At 33.0% G+C, this 27,700-nt stretch overlaps 1 protein-coding gene across 2 annotated transcripts in view; it reads left to right on the forward strand.

Annotated features, from left to right (window-relative positions):
- Window positions 1-27,700, forward strand: part of TUBGCP3 (tubulin gamma complex associated protein 3) — a 139,911-nt gene that overhangs the window by 90,746 nt on the left and 21,465 nt on the right. For both annotated transcript variants that reach the window (XM_044667161.1, XM_044667160.1), the window contains exons 12-17: window positions 1,730-1,840; window positions 2,667-2,775; window positions 6,485-6,674; window positions 9,855-9,990; window positions 10,516-10,584; window positions 15,004-15,139. In XM_044667161.1, the coding sequence (XP_044523096.1) occupies window positions 1,730-1,840; window positions 2,667-2,775; window positions 6,485-6,674; window positions 9,855-9,990; window positions 10,516-10,584; window positions 15,004-15,139 (751 nt within the window). The remainder of the gene's footprint in view (window positions 1-1,729; window positions 1,841-2,666; window positions 2,776-6,484; window positions 6,675-9,854; window positions 9,991-10,515; window positions 10,585-15,003; window positions 15,140-27,700) is intronic.

Here is a 27,700-nt window from a genome sequence, read left to right on the forward strand (position 1 = left end):
GGCTTGGGCTAGTTCGGTACAGCAGGGTCATTCCATAATGTGGAAGAGGACCCTGTGGCTCTCAGGAAGGGATGTGATCTTCTGTGCTTCTTGCTGATTTCTTGTCTCTCATATAATAGACATAAGGCTCCAATTAGCTAGGATGTTGAAAGTTTCTAGTAAGGAAGATTATAGATATGGGGGATTTTAGAAAAGGGTAAAAGTATTAGGAGGGGACATAGCTAAAGTAGTCAGCCTAGCAATTAAAATTAGAGTAAAATTAGAGGATTGGATTAGGTGCTCTCTAAGTTTCCTTCAAATTTCAAATTCTGTGATAACTTTGGATATTTGTATAAATGGATAATATCCTAAATAAGAAATATATTGCTTAAAGTTATATTTTATTTGTAAAAATTTGCCTATATATGTGTGTATATATATATATATGTGTATGGACACTATTTTTATCATTAATCTGTTTATTAGTTCTGAAGACTTTTTGTTTAGGATTTTCTTATTTTAAAATCCTTTGAGATTTTTCTTGGTGTAAAAGGATAAAAGATGAATTTTTCTCTCCCTTGGTTCATTTTTCTCTTTAGTATTTTAGGAATAGATTGACGAGATGCTATAGATATATTTATGAGCATATATTATATGTATTATGTAAAAGTTGGATATATAATATCAGAGATGGAAGGGACCTTGAATCATTAATACCCTCACTTGACAGATGAAGAAACAGAAATCTAAAGAGATAAAGTCATTGTCACACAGCTGATTAGAACACACATATTAAAATGCTTAAATAGATAATAAAACCAAGTAATGTTTTGTGGACTGCTAGTTCTTTATCTAGTTTAAGGAAATTTGAAAGAAGGTAAAAACAAATTTAATAACTAAGGTTCAAACACTCACTGTGAAACAACACTTTGATCAGTGTTGATCTTTTTGATTTCATCACATGTTAAAGTTAGTAACTTTTAGCCTGAAGTTGATCTGCTACTAAAGTTAACAATAGTATATGAAAAATGGCAATACTTAATATAGGAAACCTATAAATCTTTTGGTCCCAGTGTAAACAAAGCCAGATCAAGTAGGCAAAAAGAAACCTATACAAATAGAATGGTAAATGTCATAAAGCTCACTTTGGAACTTTGAAATTTAATATACATTTCTACTTTTTTTTTTACCCTTATCTGGTTTTGTATTGTTTTCTTAGATGTAGATTTCTTTGTAGTTGAATTTGATTTTTAAAGTTTCTTTCATTTCATTTGGAGGTAGATATTGTTGTAGATCAGTGATTCCCAAAGTGGGCACTACCGCCCTCTGGTGGGTGCTGTAGCGATCTAGTGAGGTGGTGATGGCCAATTCGTGCATTTATCTTTCCTATTAATTGCTATTAAAATTAAAAAAAATTAATTTCCAGGTGGCTAAGTAATATTTTTTCTGGAAAGGGCGCGGTAGGCCAAAAAAGTTTGGGAACCACTGTTGTAGATAAATATAAGGTAGGACATGAAACTCTTCTTTTGTACTAGATATGCTCATTTCCAGTATATGGATAATGATATCACTTGTTAGATTCCTCAGTAATCTAGGTACCCCCTGGCTCTCAATCCACTGAGCCACCCAGCTGTCCCCTTAGAAATAATGGGTAACAAGAATGGTGTTCTAAACAGTCATAGTTTTACTTTAAATAATATTATGTCTTAGGTTTTTAAATGATGTCTGTTTTCCCCACTTTTCCTTTCAGTTTTTTGTAGCGTCAGATCCTACAGTGAAAACTGACAGACTATGGCATGACAAATATACTTTAAGAAAATCTATGATTCCTTCTTTTATTACAATGGACCAGTCCAGAAAGGTATGAATAAAAGACCTTTGCTTTTACTTAATGTTTCATTGTAATGCTTTATTGCTTTTTATACTTAGGCCAATCATATGAATTGAAAGGTGGTTTTTTAAAAAATAAGTAGATTGCTTTACAGAGAAAACACTTAATTTCCTAGATATTTAATTTTCTTAGATAGCCACTGAATAGTATTGTGAATGTCTTGTAAACCAGCCTTTTTTTTTTTTTTTGACATTATAGAATATTAGTCAGCTTTTTAAAAAAAATCACTAATACTTATGACAAGAAGACAGCATGACATAATGGATAGTTGACTATGGACATAATGGATAGTTGACTATGGAGTCAGGAACACTTGAGTTCAAGTCCTGCCTCTCAGACATTTTGATTGTGGCACTGGCTTCCTGTTAGTGTTAGTGGTCCTGGCTAACTTTTTAAAGTCTCTAGAGTTGTAGAGCAATAGCCCTCCTGCATTGGGAGAAGTATCCTATTGGGAGTTCCAATGAAATCATAAGTGTTACAAAAACAATTGATCTATCTTCTATCATTGTATTAGGTTTTTACATGAGTAAGTTTGTGCTTTATTTATATGTTTTATATATATAAATATATATATATATATGTTTATATATACTCTCTTTATATGGTTTATGTCTCTATGTGTGTGTGGATATGTATATGTATACATAAATGAGTATATAATATCTTGAATGCCTTGGTACAATTTTAAGTGTTAATAAAACTGTGTTAAGACTTAGAATATGTGTGCACACATGTGATTTTGGGGATTATTACAATTTCCACAAAGATAACCACAAGGTTTTTTGTCCTTGTTTAGGTTCTTCTGATAGGAAAATCTATTAATTTCTTGCATCAGGTCTGTCATGATCAAACACCAACTGCAAAGATGATAGCTGTGACAAAGTCCACAGAATCTCCAAAAGATGGTATGATGATCTGGACATTAAAACTATTCAGTTAACAGCTATTGAGTATATTTCTGAAGTCCTGAGACTAGAAATCACGTAGTTCACTAAATACCTATATTCCTTAAAATTTTCGCTAACCACAGTCTGGAGGCAGTGGTTTTCCCCCCTTTTCATAACTTTAAAAACATTTTATGACTACATATTTTATTTATATACATATATACAAATTTATGGTTATTCTTTTAAAAAAGTTTGGCAGTTGATTTGTTTTGGATAATTTGTAGTCATTTCTTTTTTTGATATAATTATCAAAGCAAATCATAACTTATCCCCCAAGACATATTCTGTCTTTCATGAATTTAGCAGCATTTGATTCTTGACCACACCTCCTATTGGATGCTCTCTTCTCCTTGGGTTATGTGATACTATTTTCTTTTTTAGTCTCCAACTTGTCTGACCAGTCTTCAATCTCCTTTGTAGGGTCATCCTTCATGGAACATCATTCATGTTACATTCCTTAACTGTGGGTCTCCACCCCTCCCCCTGTGACTTTGATCCTCCTTTTTTCCCCCCTTTTTGTAAACTTTCCCAAGGACATCTTCAATTTGAAAAAACCTTAGAAAGCTAATCCACTGCTATTATTTTATAAATTAGGAAACAGAAAAGTTAAATGAGTGTCATACATCAAGACTAGTGGCAGAACTGGCACTAGAATATATGATTCCTGAGCTCTATTGCCCTTTCAATTACCCCTTGTATTTTTTCTTCTTAAAAAATGGAAATAAATTTAAACAAATATTCATATATATATGTGCTTATATATTTTCTCTGATCACCTCTTACCTAAATTATTCCAACAGCCTCCTAATTAGTCTCTTTGCCTTATCTTTATAGTATATTCTAGAGACAACTGCCAAAATAATTGTCCCTGAGCAGAGATCTGCCCTTGTAACTCCCCTAATGAATCACCTTCAGTGATTTTTTTATTCCCTCTTGGATGAAATGAAAGTGCTCCTATTTAGTTTTTAAAACTCCTCCCATACTATCTCTAACCTGTATTTCTAGCCTCTTTGAGTATTACTTCCCCTCTGACACTGTTTGATCCAGCAAAATTGGCTGCCTTTGTTCCTCATGCTTGGCACTCTATCCCTTTTCTCCAGGTATTTTGTAGAGGCCATGCCAAAAACCTAGAATGCATTTTTTTAAATCTCCTGTCTCATAGTTTTCTTCCTTGAAGACAGATCAAGTTCTGTCTTATACAAGATGCCTTTCCTGATTCCCTCAATCGCTCGTTTCTTTTCTAAACTTTTTATATTTAATTACTGTATATATGTTTGTATTTTGTCCCTTTATGTTGTATATTTTTTTATATGTACTTGTCTCCCCCTATTGGAATGTAAACTCCTTTTGAGTAGGGATTGTTTCATTCTTTGCACTTGTATCTCCCATTACCTAGCATAATGCCTGACCCAAAACAAAGGTTTCATGAATACTTATTGAGTGATTTATTGATCTTCCTGTTACTAGTATCTTCCTTTTAAGTTCATCCTTTATTCTGTGGAAAAATGTTCCTAATGAACTGTATTTTTTTCTTCTACTAACAGCCTTCAATATTTATCCATTGCTAACTAAATAAACTCTGCATACTGGTATTTATTGCTGTTCCCTTACTTTCTTCAGCTAAATAGATATTTTACTTCTTCCTCTTGATATATTCAATATTATAGTTAAACTAAATTGTTTTCTAGTTCCTCCTCAACCTGACGTTCTCCTGTCTCTGCATTTGCTTATGTCATTCCCTCAGTTTGGAAAGAAATTTTCTATTCTCCATCCTCTACTTGCTCATTTCCATATGTTGAAATTTAGGTACCCTTTTTTTCTAAGAAACCCTTATCATCCCTTTTGCCTGTACCTTTCCTTTCTATTTATTGCCTTCTGCTATGTATTATAGCCATTTGTGTACATTTTGTCCTTTCTATTGTCAGCTCCTTGAGGACAGGGCCATATTTTACATCCATCTTGTGTTCCCAGCACATATAGCATAGTGTTTTATAGAAATTATTTTATAAACATCTGTTGAATTAAATTTTTATTGATTTAAATTGTTGACTAAACTAAACACTTGAAGATTAATATCACTCAATCTTTGGTTATTGCCAGTTTTTGTCACTTTAAACCCCCCCTCTCTCCTCCCCCCCACTCACTTTTGAATTTGGTTATTTTTAATATCTAGTCATAAATATTTCTTTTTTTATATTTATATTCCTTAAAACTAAAAATAAAGCAAGAAAGGGATTAGATTATTATAAAGACAAAATGTATATGGATTTATTAGTTTGAAAAACAAAATGTATTTTTTTTTTTAATTTTAAACCCTTAACTTCTGTGTATTGACTTATAGGTGGAAGAGTTGTAAGGGTAGGCAATGGGGGTCAAGTGACTTGCCCAGGGTCACATAGCTGGGAAGTGTCTGAGGCCGGATTTGAACCTAGGACCTCCTGTCTCTGGGCCTGGCTCTCAATCCACTGAGCTACCCAGCTGCCCTCAAAATGTATTTTTTAATTAATCCTGAATTTTCCCAATATAACTAAGCTTGTTTAAATTAATTCCCAAATAGTGTCCTTTAATTTTGTAGAACTTGTAGTAGCAGAATTTAGAAGTAACACTTAACTTATAGTAGCTGGAGTTTATAATGCTGTTATTGTGAGATTAATTTTCATTGGAATGACATATAGGTAAGAATACCTTATTCCTTCATCCTTTGGATTCTTAAATAGCATTAGAAATAGAATGGTAACATGCCACTATTTTATAGCAATGCATTTTTCACTTTTTACCAATTACATGTAATACAGAATTTCCACACAGATTTTCCTAAGTTATATGATCAAACTTATCTCCCTCCCTCATTGCCCTTCCCCAACCCAGTGCTAACAGGAGATTCTATCAGGGTTATACATATGTATTATCATGTAAAACATATTTTCATATTGTTCATTTTTGTATGTAAGTAATCTTATAAAACCAAAACCCTAAAACATAAGCCCAAGTAAACAACTGGAAAATGGTATATACTTTGATCTAACAATATATTTTTAATTAAATCAGTATGCTTATTTTTCAGAGAATATTATTTGAACTATAATATTTGTTTACAAATAACATTGGTTTCTGCTTATTGTATACTGATCATCTGTTTTTCTGTTAAAATTATCAGCAATAGATGTTGGGTAAAATATACTGTGTCTAGGGGGCAGCTAGATGGCTCAGTGGATTGAGAGCCAGGCCTAGAGATGGGAAGTCCTAGGTTCATATCTGGCCTCAGACACTTCCTAGCTGTGTGACCCTGGGCAAGTCACTTAACCCCCATTGCCTAGCCCTATAACAAATAAAATTAATATAGAAGGATATATATATATATAATATATATATAAAAGATATTAGGGTTTAAAAAAATCTTAAAAAAAAAATATACTGTGTCTGCTTTAAATTCAAATAGGTAATTAGATTTTTGAAAATGACCAGTGATTGCATTTGATAATGATAAAATGGTTATGATTCCTTTTATTGTTTTGTACTAATGGCATTTCAGATTGGAAAAGCAGGATTTCTGGAAATCTCAGTATTGATATGTATATATAGCTATACCTTTTTAGTTACCTTTTTAGTTTTCTTGGTTAAAATGCAAATAAAACATACATACATACTTTTCTTTTTTGTATTGTAGCTGCAGATTTATTCACAGATCTGGAAAATGCATTTCAGGGAAAAATTGATGCAGCTTATTTTGAGACCAGCAAATACTTGTTGGACGTTCTTAATAAAAAATACAGTTTATTGGAGCACATGCAGGCTATGCGGCGATATTTACTTCTTGGTCAAGGAGATTTCATAAGGCATTTAATGGACTTGCTTAAGTAAGAAAAATATGAAAACATTCTTCTCATGCTTCTAAACATATGGGTATAAATAATTACTGTTCTAAAAGACAATTTTTAATATAACTCATGACTTGCTTATAAAGATATTTAACTATAATTAAGAAGATAACTCAATGATTTAGCTTTATGTAAGGCATATTTTAAAACAAAATTAAATACATAAAAACAGAGTTGTAGAAACCACCTTATTGTCTTTTTGATGGTTGCCAAAATAAAATTGTTGGGATGATGTTGGGGATCTTAATTTATTGTTTCAGCATAAAAATACATTTTAGTGTCCAATTCAGCAGTCATTTATGGAGTACCTTCTATATTATAGGCATTCCAGGAACTATATTAATGCTAGGGATGCAGAGACAAAAATGAAATTGTTCCTACCTTTATATTTCCATTCTACTAAGGGAAGTAACAAATACAAAAATAAAAGTTTGATTCCACTGAGGGAAGCAACATGTACACAGATAAAAGCAGCATATATGAGGGCAACTAGGTGACTTGGATTGAGAGACAGGCCTGGAGAGAGGAGATTCTTGGTTCAAATATGGCTTCAGATACTTCCTAGTTGTGTGACCCTGGCCAAGTCACTTAATCTCTGTTTCCTGGCCTATATCACTCATCTGCCTTTGAACCAATATACAGTATTGATTCTAAGACAATAAGAATTTTTTTTAAAAGGAAGTGTATAAACATAAAAAAAATTATAGAATTGTGATATAAATGCAAAATTAATTTTACCTTTAGTTCATCTCATCACCAAATACACCAGAAAAGGGAAATTAGATAAATTTTTAAAGCTAAATTTCTGGTTTTTAATTTGTGTCAATAGTTCAATATTAAACAATACTAACTACTTCTTCTAGCATATTGACATTCTATTTGGCAACTTTGGTTCCAGAGTAATATTCCTAATCTGGAAGCTGATATGTATGACTCTGGATCAATACAGGAGTTTTTCATGTTTCCAGAAACAACCTACACTATGGGGGTACTTAGATATTCAGGTCATACCTAGAATGAAGATCATATCATCATTTTATGTTTAATTTGAGTGCATTAGGAGGACTAATAAGCTGCTACTGATAATTGTTGTTTAGTCATTTCAGTTGTGTCTGACTTTTTGTTACCTCTTTGGAGTTTTCTTGGGAAAGATACTGAAGTTTACAATTTCATTTTATTTTCATCTCATTTTTTAGATAAAGAACTGAGGCAAATAGGGTTAAATGACTTGCTCAAGGTTGTGTGAGAAAGTAGTTAATTGAGATAATAGAGTGAATCACACCAACTCTTATCTTGTCACTCAATTCTGGAGCTAGCTCAGTTTCTTTTCTTTTCAATTATGGGCCTAGTCTAAATTCTATCCTGTAAAAAAAGTTTATTCAGTTGTAGGAGTTGGAAAAAAACCTTATTGCATTGTTTGGATTTACCCCTGTGTATCTGGGAAATTGAACTACCAGTACTGCTGTTTAAATATCCTTAACTAAGGACCTAAATTATTTTGACCAGAAAGGCAATCAGATTCTAAGATTGATGTGAGGAGTTTTTTCTCATAAGCCTACATCTCAAGCAACCAATATGCTTTATCTAAAAAGTGGCCACATTGATTATTCAGTTATTTCCATTTTCTTTGATTATTTATAGATATAGGAAGGAATGGGATATCTCCTTTCCTGAATTCAGAGTATTGCACCTATTTACTCTCCCTTTCCCAATTTGGAAAGTCCCCAATCTTTAGAAACCAGATTGCCTAATGTATTACTTTAATTAATTAGTCCTATTTAATTTTGTGTTTACTTTTATATAAGTCTGTCTCCCCCCATATGTGGGGTCCAACCTTGACCTAAGGAAGAAACTTGGTCCCAATTTGTTGGGCAATTGGTATGCATGGTTAAACACAGTGATGTGCTCAGAAGAGCAAACTTTTCTTTCTGCAGTCATTCTATCTTTTGCTTATTACTGTCACATATCTTGTAAGTATCTGAATCCAAATTTGAACTCAGAAAGCTGTGTCTTTCTCACTCTAGACCTGGCACTCCATCCAGCACCACTTAGTAGTCTTAGAATAATAATAATAATTACTAACATTTATTTAGCATTTACTGTGTGCCAGGCACTGTGCTAGGCTCCTAAAATTAGTATCCCACTTGATCCTCACAACAGCCCTGAGAGATAGATACTATTATTATTTTCATTTTATAGATTTTGTTTGTTTCCTCAACAAAGGCAAACAGAGGTTAGGTGACTTGCCCAGCCTCACACAGGTAGTCAGTTTCCAAGGCCAAATTTGAATTCAGGGCTCTAGGCCCAGTGTTCTATTTGTTGTGCCAACTAGCTGTCTCATACATATATATGAGAGAGAAAATCATTTGGAATTTGAATAACATGGCCATGACAAAAGTTTTTTTCCTTTGTGTTAACTAACCAGCTTAAGATGCATTTAATACAAACTAGATCCATAAAACAAATTTATTATTACCAAATTATTTAAATTTCTTTCTACCTAAAGGTATGTTTTTTTTTACTTTTTAAGGGAAATTTGAGACTTATAATTTGATCTTTTTTTTTCATAAATGTATTATAGATGAACTGACAAGTTAACTCTTTTTGACTCTTCATATATGTTTGTGTGTTATGTATGATAAAACCTATATTTTTAAAATCTATGTATATGTGTGTCATCAGACAAATTAATTCCTGTAGGTCTTATGTAATTGAAAAGATATGTTTATAATTGAGAATGAAATACTTGATAAGTTTTTTATTCTATGCCAAATAACATACACAGTAAGTGCCTAATAAGTCCTTATTGAATTAATGAATTGTAATAAGTAAAAATGTTATTTCATTGATTTGGGAATATAATATATATATACTTAGTAAGCATTTGAAAATGCAGGCATCCTATAATGGAGCATTTTGCAGCCATTTGAGGATTGATATTTGAATATTCAAAGTAAATTAAAATTAAATTTGTTTTGAGGGTATGCCAAGGACTGAGAATAGGTTTTGGTGATAATGTTTGAAATAATTGGAGATATCTTAAAACCAGGTAAATTTATCCTGTGTTGTGATGCTCTAGTTATCAAAATACTTTTTAGGTGATCAAAATACTTTTTAGGTGCCTAATTATTTCTTTAAATGTGTCTTTTTATCTGTCAGACCAGAGCTTGTCCGTCCAGCTACCACTTTGTATCAGCATAACTTGACAGGAATTCTTGAAACTGCTGTCAGGGCAACTAATGCACAGTTTGACAGTCCTGAAATTCTTAAACGACTGGATGTTAGACTTCTGGAGGTATTTTAACCTTGTCCCTATTTAAAATGATATATACAAGTTACAAAAAATTATCAATATTAATTTTGTGCTAAAACAAAACATTGCATATGATACTTTTATTAATATTTAAGACATTTTGAGAGGTAAGCATGGGGGTAGATTATAAAACATTGAATATAATTGATCATAAAACTGATGTGTTTAGTGGTAGATTAGATTTTCCAAAGTCATGATAATCAGAAACATTTTTTTTATCACAAATCAGTTGTTGATTTGTGATAAAATCAACACAACTAGTTTTTGGCTTTTGTTGTTTGATATGTTTTTTAAAATCATGTGGAGTATATTTTAATTCTAGTTTTATTTGTTGGCAGAAAAAAATGGAAATTAATCCAAAATTTACTCATTTACAAAACAAACCTATCTACTGTTACCTACATTGGGACAATTTTTAAGGTTTGCGCGTTATTTTGCATTGTCTTCTCCTTGGGGAAAATAAATAAGATCTTTAGCTGTGTTTTTTTTTTTTCTTTTTCATTCTAGGTATCTCCAGGTGATACTGGATGGGATGTGTTCAGCCTGGACTATCATGTTGATGGACCAATTGCAACTGTAAGATCATTTTGTGTATTTGTATAGCACTCATAGTTGCTTAGATTGCTAAATATTTTGTTATTTTTAAATGGCCTTTCTACTCTAAGAACTTTTGATTAAAGTGATTACTTGGCATCTGGGATATACCCATTGAATGAACACTTAAGCCAAAACTTCAATTTCTTTAAATGATTAATGAGTGCTAAAATGCCCCATTATTAAAAACATTCTTTTAAAAAATAAATCATTTGTTCTCTTGTAGATTTCAGCAAGTACTTAATAAATGAATTGTTCATTTTATTCCATTATTCCTAGACTGTAGCAACTAATTTGGGATAATTTGCAAGGAACTATAAAATGTATTTCAGGGGAATCATATTTGTACTACTTAAATAAAATTTGATATGTAGTATTCATTTGAACTGATGAGAAAATGGCTGTACTATTGTTCAAAGTGCTTTTACCATATATAAAGAAATGTACTATTTCTTTTAACACTTATGAAAGAACAAAAGTTTGACCAGTAAAGTTGTCTTCTTACAGATATATAAAGGCAGAAATGGGTTTTCTTAATATGATTTTTTTTTCAGAGACATGAACATATTATTATTGACTAGCATCTCTGAGCTTGTAACCAATAGATCCAAAAATTCTGACTATTTGATATTTTCACTTGACAAAACTTTATATTATAATATAATTAATACAATAATACTAGTTTATTATTTGGACATCTGATTATCTACCTAGAAATTTTAGGCGAGCCCTGAACCTAATGATCTGTGATCAAGCTGATTTCCTATTATTCTAAAAATTTAAATCACTAAGCACAATGTAATTTCAGAATTACCATAGCCATTTCAGTGTCCCTTTTGGCATGATAATCAGGCTAGTATTATCTGTGCTACTGCCATCATATTAGTTTTAAGAAATATTGACTATCAGTGAAATTTTTCTGCCTTTAAATGCCTAAATGGAAACTGTTAACCTGTCTTAAGTAATAATTAAAATGACATGATTTATTCTTAAATTCAACTTTATTAACATACTTAGCTTATGAACATTTAGTTTTCTTCCCTAAATAACCTACTAAAGTACAGTTTTTTGAAGTGCTTCATTTCAAATAACCTAAATTTTTCTATTTTATACAAACTATGCATATGATAGCATTTTTTGACTGGCTAAAATCAAGCGGAGAATAGATTTTTCTGTAAGACTTAGAAAAGAATCTGAGGTTTAATATAAAAGAAATATAATTGCAACTACTCATGTTAGATCGTGTACATTAGATATTTTTGGAAAGTGTAAAGGATATCATATTAAATTAGATGAATGCTTCAAAGAAGTTTAAGTGCTTGGAGAAACAGGTATCCTGTGGAGAAAATCTTTTAAATCACTGAACATTATCTATATGTGTGATCTCTCAAATTATTTCATAATGTTATAAGGCTGAATAGCAGTGCAAAGGCAGATATTGTTGTTCACTTAACACTATAGAGAAACTCTTTGAATACTTGATGAAAAAGGGAATTTTTTCTGTATTCCATCTTTTGGAAAATAATCAAAGATGAATAAAAACACATGCAGAAGTGGGTTAAAAGAGGAAAAAACAAAAAGTATTTGAAGCTGAACTAGAAAAAAAATAATAAAATTCATCTGGAAGAACAAAAGATCAAGAATATCACAGGAATTCATGTATTAAAAAAAAGGTGAAGGATGGTGGCTTAGTAGTACCAAATCTTAAACTGTACTATAAAGCAGTAATCATCAAAACAATCTGTTACTGGCTAAGAAATAGAAGGGTGTTTCAATGGAATAGATTACGGGTAAATGACCTCAGGAATCTACTGTTTGATAAACCCAAAGATCCCAGCTTTTAGGATAAGAACTCACTATTTGACAAAATCTTCTGAGAAATTTAGAAAAATATGGCAAAAAATAGGTTTAGAAAAGTATCTCACACCCTATACCAAAATACGGTCAAAATGGGTATATGAATACGTTTATGAAGAATGCTATTATATAAATTAGGGGAACATAGAATAGTTTACCTGTCAGATCTATGGAGAAGGGAAGAATTTATGATTAAATAAGAGATAGAGAACATTGCAAGATGTAAAAGGAATAATTTTGATTACATCAAATTAAAAAGGGTTTATACAAACAAAATCAGTGCAACCAAGATTAGAAGGGAAATAATAAACTGAGAAGAATTTTTTATAACATTTCTCTGATAAAGAAATTTCCTCTAAAAATTTCTCAAATATATAAAGAGTTAAGTCAAATTTCCAAGTCATTCCCCAATTGTCAAATGGTCAAAGGAAATGAATAGGTAGTTTTCAGATGAAGAATTCAAAATCACCAATATAATCATATGAAAAAATGTTCTATGTTATCCACATCCAGAGAAAGAACTGTGGAACCAGAAATACATTAGAAATATATATGATCGAACATGTAGTACAATAGGTATATGATTGGGGTTTTGATGTTAAAGGATCACTCTACTGCAAAAATATGAATAACATGGAAATAGGTTTTGGACAATGATACATGTATAACCTAGTGGTTATGGAGAGATTAACAGTGGACTAAAATGAGCTGTCACACATTACCAATGAAGAATTATGAGCAATAAAAGGTTTAAAAGAGAAGTACAATTGATTTTATCTCTAGAGAAGTATAGTTCATTATGTAGATAGGGCTTAGAATAATAGATAACTATGCTGCTTTGTGGAAAAGCTTCTATTTACAGTCCCGATAGGAGACCATTTCGACTTTCTGAAGACCAACCTCGCTAATCATTAGCAGGCTATTGAGCTGCTTATGAATTTACTGATTATAGCAAACTATTAAATAAGGAATATAACAGTGACCCACAGACCTGTGTGAACTTCTTATACAGAGACGTAGGCAAATTAGTGGGAATGTGTAGACGGTAATAAGAACCATAATAGCTTTTGTGGAGTATATAAACATTAACTTAGGTATTGGTACTATACTCATCTAAAACTGAATGTTTATATTTGAAGGAAGAGATTATAGTTGTCAGATAGGAAATGAAGGTCATTCCAGGCAAGGACAGCAGCCTATATCAGCAATGGCAAACCTTTTAAAGATGGAGTGCCAGGCCCCACCCCTATCCCTACCCCCAGATCATGTGCTGTGCCCAGCCCCCCAGAGACCATGTGCTATGCACCCCTCCCCCCCCAATGCTAGGTGCACCCTGCCCTATCCTTTATTCCACACAAGGGAGGGAGGAAGTGCTCCCATTGGGCTGTTGGGTGGAGGGGTGAGTGAAGTGAAGAATGTTCTCAGCGAGTATAGGAACAGGGAGTAGAGTGGCCTCAGCACTCTGCTCTCCTCCGGCTCTGTAACCTGTGAGCCACCCACTGTGTACTCCCATTGGCTCCTGAGCAGAGGGGCAGGGGATGTGAAAAAATGTCATCAGATACAGTGAAGAAGGGGAGGGGAGCAGCTCCACCAAGGCCCTCTGCCTTTCTAGTAAGGAACTCTGAGGGGGAAGGCAGCCTCATGCCCATAGAGAGTGCTCTGCATGTCATCTTTGGCACCTGTGCCATAGGTTTGCCATCACTGGCCTATACAAAGATAAGATGGAGATGGAATCTTATATATGGGAACAGTAAATTAAGGTAATTGTGAATAAATGTCTGAGTGTGGTGATGGATTTACTAAAGCCAAAATTTAGCATCCCACCTTTGGGATATTTATAGAAGAACAAGTTATGTTCTAATAGGGTTTTTTTTTTATTTTAAACATTTATTAATATTTATATTTTAGAAAAGTTAACATGGTTACATGATTTATGCTCTTACTTTCCCCTTCACCCCCCCAACCTCCCCCCTCCCTTGGCCGATATGCATTTCCACTGGTTTTAACATGTGTCATTAATCAAGACCTATTTCCAAATTGTTGATAGTTGCATTGGTGTGGTAGTTTCGATCCCCGATCATGTCCTCATCAACCCATGTATTCAAGCAGTTGATTTTCTTCTGTGTTTCCTCTCCTGCTGTTCTTCCTCTGAATGTGGGCAGTGTTCTTTACCATAAATCCCTCAGAATTGTCCTGGGTCATTGTATTGCTGCTGGTACAGAAGTCCATTACATTCTATTTTACCACAGTGTATTGGTCTCTGTGTACAATGTTCTTCTGGCTCTGCTCCTTTCGCTCTGCATCAATTCCTGGAGGTCTTTCCAATTCATCTAATAGGGTTTTAATACATGTGATTCTCACCTTTTAATTTAAAATATGTTTGATAATTTTTTCTGAACTTCATTCGTAATTACATTGGGTGTACTGACATCTTACTTATAGTAGATGAGATGCTAATATGTTTTACATCTCAACAATTTTATAAAGAAAAACTATGTCTATAGACTTTGATAATACTTTAAGCCTTTTTGCTATTCTTTGCAGGTATTTACTAGAGAGTGCATGAGTCACTATCTAAGAGTATTTAACTTTCTTTGGAGAGCTAAACGGATGGAATATATCCTCACTGACATAAGAAAAGGACATATGTGTAATGCAAAACTCCTGAAAAATATGCCAGGTAAAATATAAAAGCTAATATTTTACTGAATTATGTTTTATAGATTGATGTTTTTACAGATGATCCAAACTATTTTACTGAATTCTTGAAAAATAAAATAAAATCCGTAATATAATTAGAAACCATTGCTAGTTTCTGTTTCTACCTTTGAGGAAGTTTTGTTTAGGCTCAATTATTCAATTAATTCAGTAAGCATTTATTAAATATCTGCTGTGTACTGGGTAGTAAGCTAAGTACCTCTGTAAGTACAATATATACCAAATGAATGTGAGGAAGTTTTGAGAGGGAGGGAGCTAGTTTGTTAGGGAGTCAAGAAAGACTTTATATAAAAGGTAAAGCTAGGGGGCAGCTGGGTGGCTCAGTGGATTGAGAGCCAGGCCTAGAGACAGGAGGTCCTAGGTTCAAATCTGGCCTCAGGCACTTCCCAGCTGTGTGACCCTGGGCAAGTCACTTAACCCCCATTGCCTACCCTTACCACTCTTCTGCCTTGGGGCCAATACACAGTGTTGACTCCAAGAAAGAAGGTAAGGATTAAAAAAAAAAAGTAAATCTAGAACTGATACTTGAAGGAAATCCAGGATTTCTAGTGGTAGAAGTAGGCAGAGTGGGAGCATGTGTTTCAGTTATGAGAGATAGCTGGCACAAAAGCATGGAGATTAGAGATGAAGCATCTTCTGCACTGAACAGCAAGTAAGCCAAGATAACGAGATAGCAGACTATATGATTGTTCCTAAGAGAACCAGATCACTAATTTGTTACAAACTCTTTCATTCTTGTTTTATTTTTCATTCTGATATTCAGAAATTCTGTACTTCAGAAATGTAAGTGAATAAACTTTTTTTTGGACAATCTTTAGGTCAAAGGTCATATCCCAAATCTATTTTACCAGTCTGATAGTTACATTTTCTGTTCAAGATTGTTATAATCATTGTATTGTTCAAAAACCTTAACACTGAATTGGTCTTAGAATATTAACTTTTAGTTTTACAAAACCACACATAAATTTGATAATAAGTTAGCTAGAATTTTGGATTGATAATTCTCAAGGTATTAGTTAATAAGTAAATCAGTGAGTAGATAATTTATTTTAAAGTTTTAAAATTTCCATATATTTTTCTTTATGGATGAATTTTTATTTGGCTGAAACATAGAGGAAGGATTTCAGCCTTATATATCCTTATCTTATAGTAATGCAACAAAATGTAGAAGGAACTTGAATATTGAAGAAGGGAAACTTTGCTTCTTTACTAGATTAAAGACCTATTAAATTTAAAGACAGTGTAATACTGGAAACAGAGAATCATATCACTGTACTTACCGGGTCCAGTCAGAATAAGCATAGGCAAATAAGCATAGAGAATAAGTACAGGCAAAGAAGAAATATAATTACTGCTTTTTGCAGATAAAATGATTTATTGAATTCTAAAAGTCAACTAAAGTTAATTTAAACAATAACTTCAAGGTATAAAGTAAATCCATGTGAATCATCAGTATTCCTCTATATTGTAAACAAAATATAGTAAATAAATTCCATTCATAATAACTCCATAATATATAAAACATTCAGGAATCTATCAAGATACACCTATATGAATCCAACTACAAAACATTCTTTACAGAAATAAGAGGTGTAAGTAATTAAAGAAATATTAATTGTTCATGAATAGGTCACATCAACATAACTTAAAAGACAATGCTGCCTAAATTAATTTACTTATTTAGTGTCATGCCAATCAGACTAACAAAGAATGATTTCAGTGCTAGGGGGAAAAAAAGAACAATGAAATTGGAACGAAAGCCAGGCCTAGAGAAGAGGGTTCTAGATTCAAATTTGACGTCAGACATTTACTAGCTCTATCACTTGGGCAAGTCACTTAACTTCCATTGCCTAGCCCTTACCACTCTTCTGCCTTGGAACCAATACATAGTATTGATTCTAAGATGGTAGGTAAGGATTTAAAAAAAAAACAAGATCTGGTACTGATTAAAAATAGAAGTCTAAGGGGGCAGCTGGGTAGCTCAGTGGAGTGAGAGTCAGGCCTAGAGACAGGAGGTCCTAGGTTCAAACCCGGCCTCAGCCACTTCCCAGCTGTGTGACCCTGGGCAAGTCACTTGACCCCCATTGCCCACCCTTACCACTCTTCCACCTATGAGACAATACACCGAAGTACAAGGGTTTAAAAAAAAAAAAATAGAAGTCTATCAGTTGTGCAGATTAGATATTTAACATAGAGAGGAAAAAGATACTGTAGTCTAGTGTTTGTTAAAATGAACTACTGGTATTCCACCTACTGAGATAAGAATTTACTATTTTACAAAAACTTCTGGGAAAAGTATAAAGCAATCTTTATACATAATTTGTTTATAGACAATTAGGTCTTATAACAAATGCCAAGATAATGCAAATAGATACATACATGCCTTTGATAGAAAAAATGATATCATCAGCAAAGTAGTGGAACAAGAAAGAAATTATCCTTTAGAACTATTGAGCTCTCAACCAAACAAATGAAAGAAATAACTACAGAAGATAAAAATAGTAAATTTTGATTATATCAAATTTTAAAATTTTTTTTTCACAAGCAAAAAAGAAATCTGTACTATCAATAACCATATGAAATAATGCCCCAAATCGCTAGGAATTAGAGAAATGCAAATAAAAGCAACTCTGGAATTCCATCTTATATCTATACCAACTCATACCTATCATACCTGTCATACCATCACTTTTGCCAAAGTGACAGAAGAGGAAAAATACAAATATAAGAGGGGCTGTAGGAAAACAGGCGCACTAACACATTGTTGGTAGAGCTATGAATTGAGCAAGCCATTCTGAAAAGCATTTTGGAACTATTCCTAAAAAATCACTCAACAGTATATATAACCTAGGCATGTGCCTCAGTGATATTATTACTAGGTTTATAATACAAATATATCAAAGAAAGAAAAAAAAGCCTTATATGTACAAAATATTTAAAGCTGCTCTTAAAATTGCAAAAAGTAGATGCTAAGGAGGTACCTACTTACTATAGAATGTCTAAGTAAATTATGATATATCATTATAATAGAGTATTATATTTTAATGAGAAATGGCAAAACATCTTCAGTGAAACCTGAGATTTGTGTGAACTGTTGCAGAGTGAAGTTAGCAGAACCAAAGCAATTTATGCAATGGTTTTGAAAAACTGATAAATGTAAATATAAACTTTGATTTTGAAAGACTGAAAATGAAGCCATTTCCAGCAACCTGACAGAGTGGTAATAGACTTTAAGGGTAGAATGAGAAATGTGTTTAAAGATATTGCTAGAGAGGGAAGTAATTTGCTCAATTGACTATGGATATTTGTTATATCTTTTTTCTTTTTCTTTTGTTTTCTTTCTTTCTTTCTCTTTTCCTTTCTTTGTCTCTCTATTTCTCATTTTCTCTTTTTCTTACTCTTTCCCTTCTCATTCTGTTCTCTCTTTCTTCCCCTTTTCCCATTCTCTTCCTTCCTCTCTTTGCACACTCTCCTTGTCCCCTTTTCTCTTTCACTTCCCCCACTTTCCCCTTCTTCTATTTTATCTCTCTCTTTCTTGTTCTTTTTTTTTTTTTTTTTTTTTTTTTTTTAAACCCTTACCTTCCGTCTTGGAGTCAATACTGTGTATTGGCTCCAAGGCAGAAGAGTGGTAAGGGTAGGCAATGGGGGTCAAGTGACTTGCCCAGGGTCACACAGCTGGGAAGTGTCTGAGGCCAGATTTGAACGTAGGACCTCCCGTCTCTAGGCCTGGCTCTCAATCCACTGAGCTACCCAGCTGCCCCCTCTTTCTTGTTCTTTTTTTTTGTTCAATTAATGAATGAGAGCACAAATATATATCCTTTTGAACTAATTGAATTAATTTTAAAATTTTGTTATTATTATTTTAATAACTCTTGCCTTCTGTCTTAGTATGAATCCTTACATAGAAGAACAGCAAGGGCGAGGCAGTTGGGGTTAAGTAACTTGTCCAACCACATGTAGAAAGTGTCTGACGTTAGATTTGAAACTAAGTCCTCTTGACTCCAAGTCTGGTGCTCTATCCACTGTGCTACTTAGCTGCCTCTAAAGTTATTCTTGTAAAAGCATCAGCTCATAAGTCACTTTCTACAAAAGGTTCTTCTTTTACCCCTCTGATTTGCTTTAAGAAAATTGATTAACATGGTAATGCAGAGTTAATAAGAATGGAAAAGAGGAAAACAAGGAATAACTTCTTTCTAGCTATAGTTATGCATATGGTAGTAATGATAGGTGAAACAGAGGATATTGCCAAGGACATTAGAAACACCAGCATTTGAAAGGGATATCTACCTTTACCATTCCATTGGCTTTTAGATTATATCAGAAAGAATGTCATATTTCACAGTTGTTTTACGTTCCTCAATGGTTGGCAGGAGTAGAAATATCTTACTGCCTTTTTTTAAGTGAACATTTAAAAATGACTTTACTTTACATATAGTTACTTCATGTTGCATTTTTAAAAATTCTATTTAGTTAGATGTATTTAGTGTGAGCATTTATAGAAACAGCTGCCACTTCTTTGTACCAGTATCTTTCATATTTTCTGATTTAGATCAATTTTGTATGTTATAATATATTATGGTATTATGTACATTGCCATGTCAGTCTTATGTTTTCAGAGTAAAAAGTCAATCTTCTTTATTTTTAGCATTGAAAAATAAGATTTCAATAGCTATTGTAAAGAGTATGTGGACATCCGCCATCCGCCAGTAAGAATGAATTTTTGTGATTTTAAATATTAGTTTGTCAGTTTCTTTATAATGAACTAACTTGTTTGCTTTTATTCTTTTCCTTTATAATGAAAAATATCCTTGCTTGTGATATGTTCAGTAGCCCTTCTATATTATTCACATGTGACAGTAATTGTCAGATGCTTTTGTAGAGGCTGTCAATATTTACTAAAACATCAGGCTAGTCTTTGCTACTAAGTTCAGCCAGCTCTTATATGCCATATAGTTTGAAGGATTCTTCCCTTTTCTAATAACTATTGCACTTTTTAATTCACCATATAATAATTTATTAAATGTCCAGTCTAATCTACTAAACACTTATTAAGTGCCTACTATATGCCAGGCACTGTACTAAGCGCTGGTGATACAGTTTAAAAGAAAAAAAGGCCTTTTTTTTTTTTTTTTTTTCTCAAGGAGCTTAATCTAAAGAGGGAGAACACACACAAGAGACAGGAAAGTAGAAGTAGGGGAGGTACCGGGGAGGGGAGGGGGAGGGGAGGGAGGTACTTTGCATGGGAGTATCTTATTCCCTGCATTGAAGTAGTTGCAAAGTGGAATTAGGCCTCTAATTTCTATGACCTAATGCCTAAAGGCCTCTAATCTGAGGAATAGAGACTGAGAGAGATGGTAGCAATCAAAGCTTGAGTTAGCAGCATGGTGGTAAGATCAGAAGTGATAAGTTTATTCTGGGGTGGGGGGTCTTGAACCCTAAAAATAGACAGAACAGTGGATACAAAGTAGAGTGTCAGTATATTTTGTACTCTAAGGGAAATGGCTTGAAAAAGTAACTTTAACACTCTTATAAAATACCAGGCAGAAATACTTATGGCAGTATACAAAAATGCTAAAAAAGGCATATAAGAACAAAGAAATGGTGGCATTTTAACTTTTTGTTATTTTTCTTTAGTAGAGTGTTACAGTCATGATCTTTTTTTGGGAGAGTACCTCCTACTGATGATAGTGCCATCTTAAAAATTAAAATGTAAATTCTCATGTTCATAGTGAGAAAGAATGTTACTATTCTGCTTCATAGGCCATGATGACAGTTAAGTTATAGAACTCCGAAATATGGACATTCAAGGAATAATACTTTACAAGATTTTTATTGTTTTTGATGAGATACTTCTTGATTCAGTTAATTGGAATAAAAGAAAAACTCAGGTTCACACCTTTCCCAAACTAACCACGAAGCGGCTCCATTGGAGGAGATAAAAAAAGAAAAACAAAGTCCTTGTAATAAATATGACAATGAAACAGATTCCCACATTGTATTAAAAAATGTACATCTTGGGGACAGCTGGGTAGCTCAGTGGGTTGAGAGCCAGGCCTAGAGATGGGAGGTCCTAGGTTCAAATCTGGTTTTAGATACTTCCCAGCTGTGTTACCCTGGGCAAGTCACTTGACCCCCATTGCCTACCCTTACCACTCTTCTGCCTTGGAGCCATTACACAGTATTGATTCCAAGAAGTAAGGGAAGGGTTTAAAAAAATTTTTTTTTAATGTACATCTTATTCTTCATTTCATGTCCATGAGTTTTCGGTCAAGAGGTAGGTAGCATGATTCATTATTAGTCCCTTGAAATCATAGTTGATCCTTGCAATTGACCATAGTTCTCAATCTTTTAAAGGTTGTTTTTATGTTGTTATTGTATAAATTATTTCTGGTTTTGTTCACTTCACTCTCTTGAGTTCCTATGTCTTCCTAGGTTTCTTTGAAACCATCCATTTCATTATTTCTTACAGTGCAAAAGTAATGTATTCATATATCATATATATTTTTTTAAACTGTTTCCTTCCATCTTAGAATCATTGTGTGTTGGTTCTAAGGCAGAAGAGTGGTAAGGGCTAGGCGATGAGGGTCAAGTGACTTGTCCAGGGTCACACAGCTAGGAAGTATCTAAAACCAGATTTGAACCCAGGATCTCCCATCTCTGGGCCTCGCTCTCAATCCACTGATTCACCCAGCTGCCCCCTACCATATTTTTTTTGCAGTTCCTCAGTAGATGAGTGTCTCACCTCTTAGTTTTAAATTACTTGCTATCACTAGGATATTGACCTAATCTGTTTCATCTAAGTTAGCAATTATGTTGGTATATAATTTCATAAAATAGTTTGTGATTATTTCCCCTTTTTTATCTTTAATTATTAAGAATTCTCCTTAAATTTTTGTTATATGAATAGTTTGATTTTCTGCTGTCTTTTTTATCAGATGAATTTACTATCAATTGTATCATTTTTAAAACTAGCTTCTAATTTTATTTATCTCTTCCATGGCACTTCCTCCCTCCCTTCCTCCCTTTCTTCCTCCCTCCTTCCCTCCCTCCCTCATTGGCATTATTTGTAATTTTTTTTGTTTTGTTTTTGTTTCTAATTTTCATGCTTATTTCATTGATTTGCTTTTTCTTCCTTTTGTTGAGGAAATCATTTAGAGATAAAATGTTTTCTTTTCTATTGTTCCACAAATGAGCTAGGTGTCCTAGTGGATAAGTATTGGGCCTGGAGTCAAGAAGTCCTGAGTTCAAATGCAACCTCAGACACTTAATAGCTTTGTGATCCTGAACAAGTCAGTTATTCTCTGTCTGCCACAGTTTCCTCAATTGTAAAATTGGGATAATAATAGTACCTGTTATAAATATTAAAAATGATAAAGGCTGGTATAAATATATAATTTAGTATTTTAATTAAAGCCATGCTGATAGATAAAATCATTAGACCATGCGCTTGTAAGCATTCAAAACTGCCGCCTCCATTACTGTCTCCTGTTTCCTGGCCAAGAGAGCCTACTGGCAAAAAGAGGCCACTCCCTCCTAACCCAGGAGATTTTAAACCCTCTCTGCATGGACGTAGACCTCCCCATGCCCCAAAGACCCAGAAACGGAAACCAGTTTGACCATGTTGGATCACGGGAAATGTAGTTTTGATACATTTCCCATGTCCATAGAAATATATACACTTTTTAGATGGCATTTTCCAAATTTCACTTTTACACTGTTGAGGAAAAGATTTTACACAGATATGTAATAGAATGCAGGGGAGCAGTGACAACAGGCCAGAGGTCATTTGGAATCCCCTAGCAAGGGTTGCTAGGGGATTAATGTGCAATCCAGGAGTCTAGTCTTGGACTCTGTGGAGAGAGTCAGCTTTGAGAGACGAGGTCTGGAATTATCCCCATTGCTGTGATTTCCAAATGATCCAGCAATCTTATCAACCCTGGATAGATCTTGTTGTGCTGAAATAAAGGAAGATCTGTGTAGCTGATCATATGATCAGCTGGCAGTTTACTTGTAAGGGGTTACCCTTAGGGTACTTGGTTCAGGCCTGAAGACCATCTTGCATCTGTGTCAACTATTCCTAGAGACTTTGCTTCTTCTTATATTTAGCCTAGGTTTAGCCATCATAGAAATTACCATCAGACAGAGAGGTGTTCAGGCCAGCCTTGGCTTTAGCTGAGGGCTGAAAGACTTCGACACTTGATCAGTGCCTGCAGTTAAGGAATCCTTATCACCCTCTTTCCCAGACCCAACCTTTGTTATCCTTTGAATAAACATCATAAAATATAGAAAGCAGTCAGATCTATTTCAACAAGAAGATTGGTGGAGAAGGAAATTTATCCTGGAAGGAAGAGTCATTAGACTTGGGTAAAGCCAAATCCCAGGTTGCCCATTTCTGCTCTCTCTACTAGGGCAGCTTCCTGTTCAAGGGGGAAACATCAAGGAGAGACTAGATGAAGCAAAATTTCCTAGTCAACCATCCATATTCAAATCCTAAGGTGTACCTCTATCTTGACATGGGTTGCTGTGATCTTGCCACCAAGTGCTTTGACCAGAGAAAAAGAGAGTAGCCATTTACTCTCTGTCTCAAGAGGGGAATACTCTGACAGATCAGGTTATCAAAACCACCTGATCATTCATCTATAATAACAACCCAGGGTTTCCCTGCCTTTTGTCACTTTCTCCTAGAGTTGTTATGAAGATCAGATAAGATAATAACAGTGCCTGGCATAGAATGAGCATTTAATAATTGCTTCTTTACCCTTTATCTCATTTCATATCAACATTAGTTGCATTTGAAACAAAATAAGTTAGACCTCAGTCCCCCAAATGTATTACTTAATCAGTCAAAAATCATTTATTAAATCTCTATCATGTATCACTTTGTTCAATTATAGAGATATAAAGAATCAAAACAACCATCTTTGTCCTTGTGGTGCTTACATTCTAATGAGAAAGGCAGTGTTTATTTAAATACATAATAATAGATAAATACAGAATAGATGCAATCTTACCTGACACAGGAAAATAATAGAAATTGGAAGTCTAGGAAAGCTCTGCAGAGTGGCACTTGGATTGATTTTTGAAAGAACCTACACATTCTAAGAAGCAGAGGTTACATGGAAAAGTATTGTAAGAATGAGCAACAACCAGTATAAAGGTTGGGAAATGAGAAATGAAGCAAATCTAGGTGACAGAGAGGATAAAATTGTCCAGATATTCAGTTTTGGGGAAAATTGTAATGAATTTTAGGTATGTTGAATTTGAGATGCTTACAAGACATTCAGTTTGAAATGTTTATTAAACAGTTAGTGATTAGAGCATAGGATAGAGTCTAGGAGTGAATACATAGTTCTGACAATCAGAATAGAGATGGTAGTTGAACTCCTGAAGGAGTTCTTGAAGAGGACCAAGAACAGATCCTTATGGGTCTTGGTTAGTAGTATGCATGATACAGCTGAAGATCCAAAAGGGAAATTATGAAGGAACTCAGACAGGAGGGTACCCAGAAGAAGCAGATTACCAGCAGCATAAAATATTGTAGATCACTCAAGAAAGATAAAGAGGCCATTAGAAGAGTAAGTTCTTTTTTCATTATCATTTTGCCAAAGGCTTGGGACTCACCAGTTCTTGGCTTAATTTTATTGAGTCTTCATAGTGATAATTGTCATTGGAGCCTCTGGAGCAGGAAGGTAAAGGAAAGAACATTGTCTCTGTATTCAAAAGATTTGTTTTCAAAGCCTGCTTCTGATACTTACTATCACTGCAGTTCAATTCACTTAGCTGCCTTTGACCTCAGTTTCCTTATCTGTAAAATGAGGGAGTTAGACTAGCTAGCCTCTGCATACCTTTCTAGGTCTAGATTTATTATCCTCTAATTCCTCTTCTGGCTTTGTTTCTGACCTTCAGATTTCCTCTACTATGACACTAGCCTTCTCACTCTAGAAACCTTCCTCCAATCAGAGACCACTTCTTTGATGAGTCAGTAGGCACTTAATTTTTAAATGGAATTGAAATCTTAATTAATGAACATTGCTTTTAGCAGTAAAGAACAACTAATAACTCAATCTCACATTCCTAATAAACCAATTCTACTTTTAGCAATAGACAACAACTGATAACTCTCAAGCTCCAATTTCTAATAAATTGGTCTGACCTATAACTCAAACTTATCTCAAACAATCTACTATCCATTTCTTCTTCTTTCTTCTGCTCCATCTTCTTTTTTCTCTGTCTGGATATATGTAGTTTTATCTACATTTTTTCTTTTCCCTTTATTCATTTCATTTTCTTCATTGTTTTACTCCTATTCCTCCTCTTTCTTTCTGCTTTTTAAATTCCTTCTTCCTCCAACTCCTGACTAATGAAAAATTGAAGTGAATTCCTTCTCTTTAATTTAGAAAGCAGCTAACCTAAGTTGGATATTTTATACTTCTCTAAGAGAATTATCTAGATTAATTTTTTTTGTATATGTTGCTTGATTAATTTGTTTTCTTCTTAATAACTTATAATTGTAAAATGGTTTTACATTCCTGCTTTAGATTCTTTACAATACTCTTTACACTACTCTTCTGTTCTAGGCAGAACAAATTCAGTAGAAATTACACATGCTTCAGAGGAGGGCTATAAAAATTATTTAGAAAGTAGAAGAACAAAACCTAAAAATTATCTCAATGCCTTTACTATCTTATAATTCACTTGAAAAATGAATACAAATGAGGGACTTAATAAAACTTATGGTTGTTTGATACTAATAGAGGAAAAACATTCTAAAATAGTGAAAGAACTAGATTACAGAATATTAGAATTTTTAATTTAATCTAAATATATAGAATGCTAATGACCTTTCCCATTACAAGTTCTGCAACATGTATTTTAGTGAATAGATTACTCATTTATGACTAGTGATATACATTTGTTTAAGCTTTTCTGAAATTCTTGAAAACAGTTCGTTCTGTTAAATAAGTTAAACATGGTTTCAGAAAACTTATTTTATTATTAGTTTATCTAGTGGAATATTTCCTCATGTAGAGCAAAGATTGCCATCTGACTTAGTCTGATCTAATGGAACTCAAGTTAATGACCTTTTAATGTATTGTAAAGGTAATATTACATAATATGGGAATGATTTTCTTCATCTTGACTTTTTATTCTGTCAGTAGTATATTTTCAGTAGTATATTTAAAGTGAATTTTTGAGATACCTTAAATTAGATTCCCAAAAAATAAAATAAAAAAAAGTTTCTGGAATAGATATCTTTTCTTGGAACTTAAAGACATTCTTTATGGCTTAAATTGATTTCAGGGTTTACCCATAGTAGATACTATGAATATTCATTAAATTGAATCTACCTTCATTTTACATTAATAAATAAATCTCAGACAGTTATTTTTTCATTACCTTATACACTCTGTCCACCTGTAGTCTGTGATATCAGGATGAAGCTCGAAGGGAAATAAAATCAATCTTTGGTGATGAATTTTAAAAAATGTCATATAATAAAAAACAAACCTTTACTTCTGTAGAACTGCTAAGAAATTAGCATACATATTCTTTTTACTTTATTTTTAAATGATTCTGGATCATAATCAAATAAAGTGACATGTTTGGAAACAAAAGATTTACTATCAGCAATAAAAACATGATCTAGAACATATTAACAGTTGAGTTTAAAAAACTTAAAATTTTGAAGTTTTTAAAGCAACCCCTAGAGGGCAATAGAGAATCACAAATAAATATGATCTATTTCTGAATAAATAAACCAGAGAAGAAATAGCCCACTTAATTTTTTTTTTGTATATAGAATTAATTCTATCAGTTAATGTTACCTTAGTAGGAGAAAAGGCATAGTTATATGTTGGTTATATCATTTTTTGGTACTTCTAATACTATAATAATTGTTTTCAAATATCATTAGGTAGAATTATCATAGAAATTGGACCTATAAAGAAGGAACATTAGAGAAAATTTATTCAAATCTTATAATTTTATCAATAATGAAACTGAAGCCTGGAGATGTTATAATTTGCTTGTATTTTAGAACTTCACTTTAAAAATAAATTAGCATGTTAAATATAAGAATTATTATTTATCATATTATAGTAAATATAATATGTTAAAAACTACAAATTGGCATGTTAAAATATTTTTGGAGGGAATTTTTCTGAAGAAGATGGAGCCAATATGAAAGTGGATTTTTCCTCCCCTAAGAATTATTATGTAACAGTATATTAAACTATTTACAATTTCTATTGGTTATTTGTAGTATTCACTTAACTTTTTACATTCATGAAAGTATTCAGTGAGTTTTACATAAAAAACTAGTATTTTGATATGTTATTTTATCAGATTTATTTTTTTCTTATGAATATCTGCACAAAGCAACTTTAGTTTTTCAGTCTTAGATTCTTTAGACAGGTAATATTAGAGATGTTTCTAATACACTTAATTGAAAAATTTTAGTCCCAAGAAGTGGCATGTTTCCAGAAAATATTGAAATGATTTCAAATTGACATTCTGAAATTAT

The sequence above is a fragment of the Gracilinanus agilis genome, chromosome 3, assembly GCF_016433145.1.
Source record: "Gracilinanus agilis isolate LMUSP501 chromosome 3, AgileGrace, whole genome shotgun sequence".
NCBI lineage: Eukaryota > Metazoa > Chordata > Mammalia > Didelphimorphia > Didelphidae > Gracilinanus > Gracilinanus agilis.